Source organism: Siphateles boraxobius, unplaced genomic scaffold, assembly GCF_051911475.1.
Source record: "Siphateles boraxobius isolate OS27281-9 unplaced genomic scaffold, OSU_SipBor_1 3, whole genome shotgun sequence".
Classification (NCBI taxonomy): Eukaryota; Metazoa; Chordata; class Actinopteri; order Cypriniformes; family Leuciscidae; genus Siphateles; species Siphateles boraxobius.
The window spans coordinates 16004451-16020523 of record NW_027508919.1 but is presented as its reverse complement, the minus strand read 5'-3'; the positions used below and the strand labels follow the sequence as shown (position 1 = coordinate 16020523).

Genomic DNA, 16073 nt, shown 5'->3' with positions numbered 1-16073 from the left:
CGCTTCAGGGGGTCGGGAACGAGTCTTAGGTAACACCCGAGGCCAGCCTCGAGAGGCTGGTTCCCTTAGTAGAATTTCTCGGTGCATGGTCATGCCTTCCGAATATATCTGCGTGGGCCCTGCGTACTGTAGAGCTGGGTTACAGGCTGCAGTTCAGCTCCCCTCCCCCAAAATTCAACGGGGTGGTCTGGATTGTGGTCGGCCCAGAGCAGGTTCGGGTTATGGAACAGGAAGTTCAATCCCTGTTGGTCAAGGAGGCCATAGAATGTGTTCCTCTGCCAGACAGGGAGCCCGGGTTCAACAGCCGGTACTTCATAGTTCCCAAGAAGGACGGGGGTTTCGTCCAATAATAGACCTCAGGCACTTGAATCGTTCTCTGAGGAGGTTCAGGTTCAAGATGCTCACAATTCCAGCCATCGTGAGTCAGATCCAGTTCGAGGACTGGTTCGTCACGTTAGATCTGAAGGACGCATACTTCCATATATCCATCCTTCCATGTCACAGGAAGTTCCTGAGGTTCGCTTTCGGGGGCAAAGCGTACCAATATCGGGTTCTTCCCTTCGGCCTAGCTCTCTCCCCTCGTACCTTCACCAAGTGCATGGATGCAGCTCTAGCACCCCTGAGGCTCGAGGGCGGCAGGGTGCTCAGTTACATCGACGACTGGCTGATTCTGGCCCAGTCGCGAGAGCTGGCGATTCAGCATCGAGATGTCGTCCTCGCCCACATCCAGAGTCTGGGGTTGAGACTCAACACAAAAAAGAGTGTGTTGACGCCCTCCCAGAGGACTACGTTCCTGGGAGTTGTATGGGATTCCACGACGATGCGGGCACAGATGTCTCCTGCGCGCGTGGAGTCCATACTGGCGATGGTCTCCAGAGTGAAGCTAGGCTACAATCTCACTGTGAAGCAGTTTCAGAGACTGCTGGGGCCCATGGTAGCAGCGTCCAACATCATACCTTTTGGTCTGCTACACATGAGACCCCTACAGTGGTGGTTGAGAGCCAAGGGGTTTTCCCCGAGGGGAAATCCGTTCCGTATGATCAGGGTAACGCGCAGATGCCTTTGTTCCCTTGTCATATGGAGGAAACCTTGGTTCCTGTCCCAGGGACCGGTGCTGGGAGCATCATGTTGCCGGAAAATCGTTTCAACAGATGCCTCTCTCACTGGTTGGGGCGCGGCCATGGACGGCCGCTTTGCGAGAGGTCTGTGGGAGACCCGGCATTTTTCCTGGCACATCAATTGCCTGGAAATGCTGGCGGTCTACAAAGCTCTGAGGAGTTTTTTCCCGGACCTCCGCGGCCACCATGTCCTGATACGCTCGGACAAGACTTCTGTAGTCGCGTATCTGAATCATCAGGGGGGTCTGAGGTCGCGCCCTCTATGCAGACTGGCACACCAGATCCTTCTGTGGTCCCAGAGGAAACCGTCATCTCTCAGAGCGATATATGTCCCCGGGATCCAAAATCAGGGAGCAGACGTCCTGTCGAGGCAAGGGCTGAGGCCCGGGGAGTGGCGACTCCACCCCGAGGTGTGTGATCTCATGTGCGTGAGATTCATCCCAGTGGAAGTGGAACTGTTCGCGTCTCAAGAGACGTCCCACTGTCCACTGTCGTTCTCTCTCAGGTATCCAGCTCCGCTAGGGCTGGACGCTATGACAAAGACATGGCCGAGGCTGCGTCTGTACGCATTTCCCCCGATCGCTCTGCTCCCGGGAGTCTTGGAGCAGGTCTGCCGGGAAGGCATCAGCCTACTTTTAGTAGCACCCCGCTGGCCGACCCGGATATGGTTCTCGGACATTGTAGCACTGCTAGACGGCCTCCCGTGGCAGGTCCCTCTGAGGAGGGATCTGCTGTCTCAGGCAGGGGCACAATATTTCACCCCCGGCCAGAGCTTTGGAACCTCTGGGTCTGGCCCCTGAGAGGGCTCGGTACCTAGAGGCTGGCCTGTCAGCAGATGTTGTCGAGACCCTACTCAGCTCCAGGGCTCCTTCCACCAGGAGACTGTACAGCCTAAATTGGAATGTGTTTTCCACTTGGTGTAGAGAGCATGAGGTGGACCCAGTTAACTGCCCAGTGGCTTCAGTGCTGGAGTTCCTCCAAGATTGTTTCTCCGCCGGTCTTACCCCGTCCACACTCAAGGTGTATGTGGCTGCCATTGCGGCTTTCCACTCGCCTATAGGTGCTGGGCCTTTGGGAAAGCACTATATGGTTGTACGTTTTCTCCGTGGGGCTTGGACGATGAAGCCTGCGGCCCACTCCAGAGTCCCAACTTGGGACCTGGCGGTGGTTCTTGAAGGGTTGGCTGAGGCCCCCTTTGAACCACTGGACTCGGCTGAGGCAAAGAACCTGACCTTCAAGGTGGCCTTTCTCCTTGCCATCACCTCTCTGAGGAGAGTGGGGGATCTCCAGGCCTTGGCTATAACGCCAACTTGCCAGGAGTTTGCCCCTGGCGGTGTTAAGGCCATCTTACATCCTAGGCCGGGCTATGTGCCCAAGGTGCCATCTAGTGCGGCACGGTCAGTGGTTCTTCAGGCCTTCCATCCTCCACCTCATGGGACGGCGGAAGAGGGGAGACTTCACCTGCTCTGCCCAGTCAGAGCCCTAAGAGTTTATTTGGAGAAGTCTTCTCAGTGGAGGAAGTCAGACCAGTAGTTGGTGTGCTTTGGTTCACCCAAGAAAGGGCTACCTGCATCTAAACAGACAGTAAGTAATTGGATTGTCCAGGCTATTGCCACGGCTTATCAGGTGCGCAATTTGCCTTCACCTATGGCCGTGAGGGCGCATTCCACCAGGAGCATGGCCTCCTCGGTGGCCCTCCTTTCTGGCGTCTCGCTTCAGGAGATATGCGAGGCGGCCGGGTGGGCCAACCCGCACACCTTCATACGTTCTTACAGTCTGCAACTCCCCTTGACGCCTGGTGCCAGAGTGCTCGCGTCCTAAGTGTGCCTGGTCTCCCAGCTTCACACTAGGGCGGGCGTGATTACGGTGTGGCATAGTGGGTATTACATTCCCCATAGTGTCGTCACGACGACGACGCAGTGCGAATTCCCTCGAAGGGGAACGTCTCGGGTTACGACTGTAACCCTTGTTCCCCGAGAAGGGAGCAAGACACTGCATCTCGTCGCCACACCTATCACGGGCAGAGCGCTTGCTTCATCGCAAAGGAGCTAATGTGTGTGTGTGCCGGCGTCCCTTTGTATCTTCCGGTTGTGCCGTCATCTACTACGTCATGACACAGCACCAATCATGATTGGACAGATTTCATTCATACTTCAGAAGCATTACGCTAAGGGTGTTCCCCATAGTGTCGTCACGACGACGACACAGTGTCTCGTTCCCTTCTCGGGGAACAAGGGTTACAGTCGTGACCTGAGACGTTTTCTATTAAGTGTCCTCAAAACAAAATCCATCTTATAAAAAATAAAACAAGTCGTGGGCTGGGTTTCCCGAAACCTTTTTAGCGCTACGTCGTTCTTAAGTTACACTTGTAACCTTATCGTTAGCTGTACCTTATCGTTAATACGTGTTTCCTGAAACGTTCTTAGTTAAGTATACCTTCTGTAAGTCATACATTCGGAAACTTTACCTTACCACTGTTGCAGGTCTATACGAATATAATTCTGAAGTTTTAATACACCCAGACAGTGTTTAATTAGGCTAATTTAAGTGTTTTCATGCAAAGAATAAAATTGTCATTACACTGATTGTTGTTAGATTTGTAATTATATTATCCAAAGGTACATCAGCTGGCAAACCATCAAAAGCTTAATAGTGTATTTAAAGGGAATGATTGTGGTGGGGAGTTTGCTCAAACTATGGCAGCGATACAGCGAATAGTTGTTCCAAAAAGACGGCGCCGTCTGTGGTGCGCTTTCAAAGGCCAGTGAAAGCATAGGCTACTGTCAGTTAAGTCCTATTCGGACACTAATTGTTTGTTTCTCATGGGCTCGTAAGGTATTTTAAACATTTACAGGGGTAAGTCGGTGATTTTATTGCCGTCCGAATCCATAATGTCAGTGTTTTTTCTCACCAAACCCGCGTAAAAATCCCTTGCCAAATTACCTTCTGTTTTTTGACAAACAGGTCGTGTGCTAATTTAATTGCCGTCTGAATCCACATCTCTGAGTTTACAAGAAGAGATTCAAAATTCACTGTTTAAATCCTTTTTTATCACTGCTGAGCACTGTGCGTAAGATCTACACTTTTATTACTGAAATGCAGGAAAGTATTTACAAGAACAATATTTCATCGCTGGTCCACCTCAGCGAACAAAAATGGGAAAGAGAAGAAAGCACTTAAAAATTGACATGGTTATTGTGGCAGCAATATATGATACAATTTTAAAATATGTAGGCTACGCTATTATAGGCTATTATAGTTTGGATTATTTTTTATAGTATCCCATGAGTCCTAATAAATGCAATTTCAACTATTTCTGAAGTGCTTATTTTATAAAGAACACCGCTTTCTCAGATAATACAGTGAAGCAGGCCCTTCATGAGTGAATAATTGATTCTCGAGCCATCGATATCAACCAATTCAGCACCTGGTAACATCGCACTAAAGAAGGTATATCTTAAGCAGCTTCCTAAGGTATGGTTCGGGGAACACGCCTAGAAATGGTATACCTTTAGTTAGGTTATATCTTAAGATTCTTCATAGCGCTAAGAGACAACATTATCGGGAAACACAGCCAAGATCAATTCTGCAATGCAATGGGGGAAAAAAAATATTATCTTAATGTAATGTTAGAGTATTATCTTAATACTAAGAGTTTTGCGATCAGGCAGCACGACCCCCGACCTTTTCCCTGTCACAGAGATTTTGCTGATGATATATTACGAAATGTGGGCAATTCCACAGTGGCCAGTGGCTGCATCTCCTCAACAATAATAGCAGCAACCAATTTGTTGAGTTCAGTCGAACTAATATTATTACGTAACGCACATTATTTATAACTCGTTACACCCCCAACACTGGTTACATCTATACTGAAGAAATTCATAAATATACTACACTTTTAAACTAAGATAAAACATTATATATTGAGATGTTATTATTCATTATGTATGACGCAGACTCATCTAAGCAGGCGAAGCAAATTCTGCCTGGCGGCTATTTTCACAAATACCTTAAAATCATTACTGAAGCTTCAGTTCAGCCTACAAAGACCTTAGTCTAACTCTTTTACATACTGTAAATATATTTTCAGAGATAACACAAGATGTCACAGTTTCAACAATACAATGAGTTGCATGTCATGGAAAATATGTAAAATTTGCTAAATTTTGTTTAAACATTGATATGGTTTTATACGCAGTTTGCTTTCAATGTAGCCTGTTAGCTGAGAACACAATTTTTGAACTGTGATCATGATATCATGTCTAATGAATTTCATTGGACTTTTTTCATCAGGTCTCTTTCTGGCCGGATTGTTGGAGGTGTCTGGTGGTTTTTCACCCTGATCATAATTTCATCCTATACGGCTAATTTGGCTGCCTTCCTAACAGTGGAAAGGATGGTGTCTCCAATTGAGAGTGCAGAAGACTTAGCAAAGCAAACAGAGATTGCTTATGGAACTTTAGATTCTGGTTCAACTAAAGAGTTTTTCAGGGTAAGACACCCATTTTCTTAATTTCCATGTAATCCAGATACCTACTTCTTCACTTTTTAATTTGCAATTTTTTTATACTGTATATATAATGTATGACAGTTTTAAATAGGACTGATGAAAAAGCACAAACTTTTAAGTTTGAGTTTAAGAGGCTAAGATAAAATGCAAAGTTGAACTAGTCTACTAAATACTAAATTGCTGTAGTTACAGTAATTTGAAAACATTTGTTTGACATGGCCATTTTAGTTACAAAGTTCCATTTGTTAACATTATTTAACTATATTGGTTTATCAAAAATTAAGAATAACTCTAAAGCATGTATTACTGAACATTTCCTAATAAATTATCAAAATCAAAAGTTGTTTCTGGTAATATTTTTAATACACCTAAGCTGACATGAACAGCTGTATTAACGAACTAACATGAACACAAATTAATACTGTAACAAATTCATTTATTGTTAGTTCATTTTAGTTAACCAATAGGACCTTATTGTAAAGTGTTACTAAGATTTAACAGAGTTCACGTAATCATTGCATCTTTTTTTCTCCAGCGTTCCAAAATCGCTCTTTTCGACAAAATGTGGACATACATGAAAAGTGCGGAGCCCTCAGTATTTGTTAAGACGACAGCAGAAGGTGTCATGCGGGTGAGGAAGTCCAAGGGGAAGTATGCCTATCTGCTGGAGTCTACCATGAACGAGTACATCGAGCAGCGCAAACCCTGTGACACTATGAAGGTCGGAGGGAACCTGGACTCCAAAGGCTACGGCATCGCCACCCCCAAAGGATCCTCATTAAGGTGGGTGGAATAGTATAACAATGTGTCCAATGTTGTTATAGTATCCCACCTACCCTGATGTAGCTGTGCTCATGTGTCCTGGTTTGTATAAAAGAGATAGATGTAGTAGCTGGATACATAAGCGACAAATTAGTCAAAGATTAATAATCTTTTCTTTTTTTTTAAAGAAAGAAAATACTTATCAGAATTTTTTAAAAATTAAAAAAAAAAATGATTATTTCATTATTTATATCTTACAGATATGAATACCTCGTTATTTTATAAATATATATAATATATTTGAATGCATCCATTTTTTATATCTTAAAGATATACATTATATTAGTGCATTTTTTTATGCTTTGAATTCAAGTTTAACCGAATGCTAATCTATAAAGACATATCTTAGAGATTTTATATTTTTCAAGTGTTGTCTCAGTTTTGTCTTTTGAATGTTTTAAGGTTTTGCCTAATATCCTCTCCTATCATGTCTCTCATCTTTCTATATTCATTAATTATTGCTGTCTTTGCCTATTTCTAATAATGTAATGATTGCTGAACTGTTTTTACCAAACCCTTGCAGTACACATTTTTCGTTAAGAACATTAACAAAGATGTGCTTTGAACCTCCAAATTGGCAATCAAACTAAATTTAGCCATATTTAAGGAACAGGTGGCACTGCTTGGGTTTACCTATGTAAATGTATTTGAAGATATGCTGATATTTTAAATGTATTTCATAATGCCATCTCTCAGCCTTATTAGAGACAGTCTTCATTTAGTGGGATTCAATTTCTCCTCCTCCTGTGAAGAGCAACCAATCTGGACAGATTTAAGAATTGGGTGGGCGGGCCTTAGGAGAAGATTGAATTATATATGATGAAGATATAACCAGTTTTTATTGCTGTTCTGCTGTCCTTCTTCACGTAATGTTACTTGCAGGCCACTGCTTTTAGTTATGGATGTGAGTACTGCGTTAAACGTCTCTATTCACGGCACTCTGAGCCACCTTTATCAGTTAAACTCAACTAAAGTACATTTAACTGATGATATTAATTAATTAGACTTATGTTTGCTAACAGCTTCATATTTTGAAAGGGAGGAGATATGATTTCTTCTTACTTGTTAAAATGCTGAAAACAGAGAAAAGCAATCAGCAGGTTTGAAAGAGGACCATTGACAATTGCTAAGTTGGCTCACCCTGTCTTACAAGTTATGTTTTATCGTTTCAAGAAATGCGGTTAACCTCGCAGTACTAAAACTGAATGAACAAGGCCTGTTGGACAAATTGAAAAACAAATGGTGGTACGACAAGGGAGAGTGCGGCAGCGGGGGAGGTGATTCCAAGGTCAGCCCCAGAGAGCAAAGTGATGGGTAACTCAATGCAACACTCAAGTAAGCAGCAAAACCACACAGGAACCACAAGTCCAAAGGCGGACATTTTCTTCAACACTGACAGGTTAAGCATTGCTAACCATTGCCAGAGGACACACACATAAACATAATAGCCATTGGTATTCTGATTGGTTATTGTGTGCAGTACACATCGCTGTTGTCCTTGCTGCTTACTTCAGGCGATACGTTAATGCACATCTGGCTCTGCAAAACTTGCATTTGCTTAGGCCAAATGGCGCATCAACGTCATAATCGCTATGGCAATAAAGAAAAGAGAAGAGAAAAGGTGAAATCTAAGAGAAAGTTGAATGTAATAATAACATAAAATAACATTGATAATGTTATTTATGTTATTTCCCACGTGAAGAACGCCAGTAAACCTTGCAGTATTGAAACTCAGTGAGCAAGGCACCTTAGACAAGCTGAAAAACAAATGGTGGTACGATAAAGGTGAATGTGGAGCCAAGGACTCTGGAAGTAAGGTTAGTCGCTGCAGGTTCTATGTGATCAAGCACATTTTTGATTAGTGGGAATTACCCATATTTTAAATAATAATGACTAAAAAAAACTATTTTAGAGAGACAATGCACAGACAAGCATGAGATGCCTTGGTGAGATTTTTTGACTAATGCCTGCAGAGCTACTAATATCTGGTACCATCCACTGAGAATTAAAAAGTAATGCATGCCACTTATGCCATATGCACCTTTTGTAATATCTGTAACATAATCAATGGTCTCCTTCCAGCTTCTAATTCTGAGAATCACAGATCCTGCTATTACTTGCAGGCCTGAGCTGTGCCAAGTTTAGAATAGCAGTTCTCAGACATTCATATCCAGCACATACAACGAAAGACTTCAAATTGTTTCCAGTACAAACATGATTTCTCTCAGGTCATTTGTAGGACCATCTACAAGGGTGTCCAAGATTCTTAAATGTCTTTGTTTCATAGTGTGTTAAGCTGTTTGGTTGTGTTTTGTTGATTGTTGTATTGTCTTAGTGTGCTTTATTTCGATGCTTATTGAAATATGTGAAAACTGCTTTGCCATGTTTGCACTTTTATAATACAACAAAAATGGAAATATAAAACAATACACTCTCTGCAACAAGGCATAGGTTGTTTTCATAGCCATATAGTCAAAGTATATCTCCGCTTCAGGGTTGTAACCACCATAGGCAATACTCAGGTTAGTGGTTGATCAATTTTGGTATGTCTAGTTCTTAAAATTTCACCTTTGGAACCCCAATTTATTGCTATTATTGGACGCACTGTAAAAAATGTGCTTTGTGTGGTAACATCTAAATTAACAGGTAAAGTCAAATCCATCTGCATATGGTTACACAAACAAACTCAACAAAATACATTTTTAAAGATGTTATTATTATTATTTAAATGTGTTTTAATTATGTTTAAAATTCAAGGTTAAAAAAAGGAAGATATATCCTTAAAGGTAACAATTGCGCATTACCACCTTTTACAGTGCAAAAAAGAAATGAATTTTCACAAAAGTAAGCTATGTATCTGTCTATGTGTCGTGTTTTATTGCGTGGTCATTCTGTGCACAGTACAGTACACTAATATTTGATAATAATATCTAACTGACAGCCCCTATCCCCAAAAAAATACATTTTTGTAGGTGTGTATATGTGTGTCGATCTCCTGTCTTTTACCCACAATGCCTGTCATCTGCTTCCCTGTGTCTAATGCTATGCCTTCCATTCAGATGCCTCTCTTGAGCATCCCTTTAAATGGTCCTGTAGGCTTTCTTACACAAGCATAATTCATATCACAGCTAAGCATAGCACATTAACCCCTGTTATAACTGTGAATTCAACAAAGAAATAATATTTACTACAGCCATTAGCATGTGTGAAATGTAAGGACTGTGATTTAAAACCACATTGCTGGTTTTGTATGTAACTTTCAAGCCAATGTTATAGGCTTTAGTAAATCCATCCCATTCGAGCAGAATTGTTGAATGCCCCCATTTGCATCGCTTCAAGGGCGCATTAACCAGTAGCACATTCTACTTAGCACAGTTATTGTTTTAACATTACTGTCCTGAGCTGTGCATTTGTATCCACATAGACGTAAAATTGCCACTTTAAATACTCTCTTGTTTATGTATATGAATGTTTATTACAGATATGTTGTACTTTCCCTGACCGCTGACCCGTGTCTCATGTGCATTTACAGGAGAAGACCAGCGCTCTCAGCCTGAGCAATGTGGCTGGGGTCTTCTACATCCTTGTGGGCGGCCTGGGCTTGGCCATGCTGGTGGCCTTGGTCGAGTTCTGTTACAAGTCCCGAGCTGAGGCCAAGCGCATGAAGGTGGCAAAGAATGCACAGAATATTAATCCCACTTCCTCGCAGAATTCACAGAATTTTGCCACTTATAAGGAAGGGTACAACGTATATGGGATCGAAAGTGTAAAAATTTAAGGGGGTAGGATACGCGGCCGTCATTCCAATCTATCCCCGTGCACGCTTCTTTTGGCTTCCATCTGTTCCATTCCCTGAATGTTCTATTGAATGAGGAGGTTTGGACCGTAAAGCTGGATCGTATGTAATGGTGTTCCTAGTCAAAAAAAGAAAAAGAAAAAAACTTGACTTCTCCCCATCCACTGACAAAATATTGGAGAGAAAAGTTTTTTGTACATCCCATGTGATTTTGTTCTGTCAAACCCATTGTCATGTATGAATGTTTTTGTTGTTGTATCGCCCGTCTCCCTCATTCCCTGCTTGCGATATTATTTTCTGAATGGTGTTTGCTCGTAACTTTGCTCCGCATTTTCAATGTTTTTTTCCACCACATCAATTTCACATCTGCATTTTCAACTAAACATTTTAAAAATAAGACGGAAGCCCTTTTGTGGGATACGCTCTAACTTTCTGCCATCTCTCTGTTTTGGTGTGCGTGCGTGGATGTTTGTTTCTCCGTTTGCGTCTATGTGCGTGTGTTCCAGGTGACCTTTTCGGACGCTATGAGGAGCAAAGCGAGGCTGTCTATAACTGGAAGTACGGGCGAGAATGGACGTGTGATGAGTCCTGAGTTTCCCAAAGCAGTACATGCAGTGCCCTTTGTTAGACCTGGTGTGGGAATGAACGTCAGTCTGACTGATCTCTCCTGATGGATAAGAACCTGCCGAGTGCCTTACACAATGGTTTTCAATAGAGCGCGTTCTATTCTCTTTCCTGTCGCTTTCTCCCCTCTCTCTAGTCTGAATGGAAGACGGAGGCCTCATTTGATGTCATAAGAGACAGAATCCTTTCTTGGCCCTTTATAACAAAAAATGCACTCTCCTATTGGAAATACACCGACTGAGATAGAAATGCTCGATAAGCGAGCTGATGACATCTACCCCCCTGTAACGGATATTTTTGATGACAAACTTTAAACTCACAGAAGCTCTGAGCGGGAAAGAAAGAAGTCAATAAAGTCTGTCTGTTTTCGTAGCTGACGCCATCCGATGTCTATTTCGGCTCAAGCACACTTTACCATTGTCTGCTTCAGGATGTGAAATGTCTTTTATTAATAAAAAATAAAAAAAAAAAATAAAAAAAAAACTCTATGAAAAAGTATTTTTATGTATTTTCACAGAAATGGCTTTTAAATAAACCTGCTTACATACCAGTTAATTAAAGCTGTAAATCATAATCTCAACATACTTTTAAGAGCTTAGCTACTAGTTTCACATTTTAATGCCAAATATGTTGCTTATCTTGTAATTTATTAGTCCTCTTCTGATATATTCATTAACATTTTGGTGTTAATATGAAATATCTAGCAATGCTTGACATTTGAAATTTGTTTGAAAAGTGGGTGCCGCAGTTATGTTCTCTTTCTTTCATCAACTTGTTCGGTTTCAAGAATCTGTTTGTATTTTCTTGTTCATCAAGAAAATCAGGGTTGCGGTTAAAATATTGAAAAATGAAAAAAGTGCTTACAATATGAACATAACAAAAAAGGAAAATGTTTAAAAAAGTACCTATTGTATTATTGCATATGTTTTGCTGTGAAATGAATAGAAGCATACACGTCAACAAACTGTTAAAAATGCCAAATAATTAAATGTGCCAAAATTATTGATAAATATAGTAATATATTAATCTGTCATCAATGTGAATGCAGTCAATACATTCTGTAAGTTTTGTTACTAAATGTACAGTTGGATGGTATACACAGTGATTTATCAAGGATTTTTTTTATTTCATTTTTTCCCCCCACTTTATAGCCATGTTAGCATTCACACACAATATGGCTTTTTTAAAATTTCCACTCTGCATCTTGAATTTGTTTTCCAAGCATCCAGTTTGAATATATTCTTTCATAAAATATGAGAAATTCCATACTACATGCAAAAACATGTGTGCTTATTCTTCAATATTTAAGATACCTATCGCAAGAATATTTTGTTTAATAATGATAATGATTCACAGTTTATTATCTAACAGTTAAAGGACGATTTCCTATAAAAACAATGGGACCGTAACAGTTAACACTTGATATTGCAATAAGCCAAGATTTAAAAAAACAAGAGATGTCCCCAAAAGTGAGAGAACATTTGTAAACTTAGATAATTGTCACAATTATGTACAGTTTTAAATGATCTTTATTAGTCCTTTTTTCTCTCACTTCTTCAGCCTTTTTCTCCTCAGTCTTTCGCATTAGACTGGGAGACAGATAATGGATACCACTTTTGGTTTTGTCATGATATACTTAATATTAGTTGAACAAGTCCATGTAATTTTAAGGACCGCTCTCTCTACCATTTTGTAAATTAATGTGTGCCAACTTGTTTATTTTTTGGGATTCTTTCTAAATAAAAGCTGACTAATATTCTTATGTTTTGATTGCAGTTTTTTAATTACCAAATTGATGATGGCATCATTTTACTTATACCACAGTTTCACAGACTTCTGCTCAGTCTTAAAGGCCCCCTGTGGTTGTTTATATGTCTATGTGGTGTTTTTAATATGCTTTAAGACAAACCATGTGCAAATTCACAAGTCAACACCATTGCTGAGTATTTTCTCCTTAAAACTGCAGTGAACCAAAGACAGTCTATGGTCGTCAATCAGTGGATCTATGAGTTGGTGCGAGTGAGTGAAGACGATGCTAATTTGCATATTCATAGAACCGCGTATACTAAATGAGGCAATGGTGTAGATATTTTAAGGCATGAATAATTTTTTTCAAGGAAAAATCGTCTAAATATGTAACGTCTCTGATCAAAGATGAGTTTTAAGGGATACAATTACAGGGGAACTTAAGTTCTGTCTGAGCATTTAGTGCAAGAGTTTGAGGTAACAGAGCTTGATAGATCTGTAGTCATCTGAGAAATATGTACTAATCATTTTGAATAAAAAGTAATTTTAGCATGATTCTTTTTAAAGTGCTTCCAGTAATCACTGTCAAAATTATTTAATCAAACACAAAGACACAATCAAGGATTTCATTCTTTCCAATAGATAATTCATGAAGTGATTTCCACTCACTCCTTGTTGCGTCGGCATTGATTTGAATGTGTCTGCTAGCCGATAGGAAATGAGAGGAACGGAGAGGTGTTTTTGATCATAAATAATCATGCTGTGACGCATTGGTGTTAATGAATGTCACACATTCCGAGATGACAGACACCCTCCCCCTGGTCTTCATACATAATCCCCCTTCCGTCTTTGCAGCCCATATGGTGCCCAGCACTTCTGGAGACATCCATTTAATATTTCATCTAACATTTAGTCTCAAAAAATTAAAGGCTCTTTGGGCTTTTAAACAGGGGCATGTATTGAATCAGAGGGCACTTTAGAAATGAATTTTTATCTAATTTTACGTCTTCATCTGAACTTCTGCTTTGTGTTTGAATATATTTCTGAAGATTCTTGATGGAAAACAAAATGGCTTGGGACTTTCTGTTAAAAGACCGCCTGTCCTGTTTCCATTCCTTTATACTGGGTTTCAAAACAATGCGCCCTGCTCTTTTTTCTATTAGACCAAAATGCAATTATTTTGACATCTTGCAGCATGGATGCAATAGTGTCTGATAATAGGGCAGTTTTCAGTTTTCATAAGTAAGTGTTTGGTCATATGATCTCAACATGGCGGCCCCATCAGTGTTAATCTTTTCGCCGAAAGCAGTGGCAAAAATGATAATACATAAAATTTAATACATAAAATATGAATATGGGTCAGTGATAAACATATCACACCAACTTATCAAGGCGGAAGTCACTGCAGAATGAGACTGAGTGGCAGTGTTGGTGTTCAGCTTGAATGCTGCTAAAAACACACTAAACACGGTGGGAAAAATGGGAAAGAGAAATATAATCAACAAGAAATCAGAGCTATCTTTTTACAGACTTCCGAAAGCTACAGAAAAGAGAAGGCAATGGATCACTGCAATTCACAGAAACAACTGGCAGCGAAACACACAAAATATAGTTGCCATTTTCTGTCGGATGTTGAATTCTAGGGTCAAATGTAAAAAGTTAGTTCTCCTACGAGAGGTTCTCTCGGATTGCTGAGCAAGCTTACGCTACGGGTAAAGTAATCTTTGCTCGAGATATTGGAGCCAAAAATTATCCTTAATTTTGTATTTATCGTCAACGCAGTGCAGCAGCTAGCAGACCTAGAGCAGGCCATATCACATGCTCATTGGTTGCCCTGCGGCAACTGCTGCAACCTACCACTGAGCCTCGCGCGTGACGTCACGTCCAATGAGGGCGCTTCACGCCCTTACGTGTCATAGACTGCCAAAATGGGCTGGCTTAGCGTATAAAAGCCAGGCTCGTAGGTTGTCTCACTGATTTCCTCATCTTCAGTGAAGCTCTCCGCATCGCTGGACTCTGAGAGAAGCCGCCGCCGTTGAATACAGCGACCAGCAAGTAGAGGAAAGTGCCTGAAGAAGCCGGACGTCTTCGCCCCCTTCAGCCATCCGTGCCTGCTACGCCATCTGGCGTGTATCCTTTATCACTGCTAACTGTGTGTGTTCGCCGCTGCGACCCTGCGGGGTCGACTCGAAGCCTTCACACAGAACGCTGTCACTCCGCCCTCTGGACCGCGCAGGAAGAAGCGCCATGCTCAGAGGATGCCGGAGCCCGTGGCCGCAGTGAAGTGCTCGCCGGAACGTCTTCTGCCGGCCTCACTCTGTCCTTCTCCGCCCCTCCCGGACGCCCAGCCGCCGGCCTCGGCCCGCACTGCCGCCGCCTCAGGGGACGAGGCTGAAGGAGGCCACTCACTGGACAGCTGTTCCATCCTGGCGTCGGACAGTGAGGAGTGGTCGAGTTCACATCACTCCGCCTCCTCATCCGTCCAGGAATCCAGCAGGACTCGGGCAGGCGTGGACGCCGAGTTAATTGGTCTCCTCTCTAAGGCCGTCGACCAACTCAGGCTCGATTGGTCATCGCCGAAGGAGCCCGCACCCAACAGGCTCGACGGCTGTTTCCTGCACAGCCGCCGCACCCCAGCCCGTTTCCAGATCTGCACCCTTTCTGCCAGAGCTGCACGCTGCACGCTTTCCCGAGTGGACGCCGCCGCCGAGAAGGGATACACCTCTGTCCCCACAGTGGAAGCGACGTTCGCAGCGCACCTTTGCCCGCCCTCCGCGAGATGCCGCTCAAAGTGTGCCCTCCCGTCCAAAGCCTGCAGAACTACCTCAGGCCTTGTCAGCCACGCCTTCGCCGCCACCGGACAAGCTGCTTCCGCCCTGCATTCAATGGCCGTGCTGCAAATTCTTCAGGCTGATCTCCTCCGTGAGTGGGACGAGAAAAGCAAGGACCCGGCCACCTTTACGGATTTGAGGAGCGCGACGTATCTCTCTCTTCGCACCACTAAATCTGCAGCACAGGCGATGGGCAGATGCATGGCCTCGCTTACCGTCACAGAGAGGCACCTCTGGTTGACGCTGGTGGATATGGGGGAAACTGAACGGTCCGTGTTCCTTGACGCGCCGCTCTCCCCTTCCGGTCTCTTCGGCCCAGCGGTAAACGGGATCGTCGACCGCTTCTCCGAAGTGCAGAAGACCACACAGGCCATGAGCCTTTTCCTGCCGCTCTTCTGCAAGCCGCCCACGTGAGCCGCCTGCACATCAAGCTAGCCAGCGCCCAGCCCAGCCCCAGCCTCCGCAGCGTCGACAGGGCGGCCGCCCTAGATCTCGCTCCTCCGGTCGCAGGCCGCCTCCCCCCGGGGACCCCGGCCTAGGGTTGTGCTGAAGCCCGAGCAGGGAAAGCCCTCCTAGCAACGCTAGTAAGGAAAAGACGCGCTGGTCTCGCCGTGGCCGGACCA

General features: G+C 43.1%; 1 protein-coding gene across 5 annotated transcripts in view; it reads left to right on the top strand.

The window, feature by feature from the left end:
• gria2b (glutamate receptor, ionotropic, AMPA 2b) overlaps window positions 1–12630 on the top strand; it is a 39490-nt gene extending 26860 nt beyond the window's left edge. Inside the window, exons 12-16 of one of the 5 annotated variants that reach the window (XM_077247965.1) lie at window positions 5415–5613; window positions 6167–6414; window positions 8156–8270; window positions 9986–10235; window positions 10756–12630. In XM_077247965.1, the coding sequence (XP_077104080.1) occupies window positions 5415–5613; window positions 6167–6414; window positions 8156–8270; window positions 9986–10231 (808 nt within the window). In that variant the 3' untranslated portion in view covers window positions 10232–10235; window positions 10756–12630. Of the gene's footprint in view, window positions 1–5414; window positions 5614–6166; window positions 6415–7626; window positions 7742–8155; window positions 8271–9985; window positions 10236–10755 lie in introns of all 5 variants that reach the window. The other 4 variants (XM_077247962.1, XM_077247963.1, XM_077247964.1 and 1 more) reach the window with 4 other exon arrangements.
• Window positions 12631–16073: the final 3443 nt, after the last annotated feature.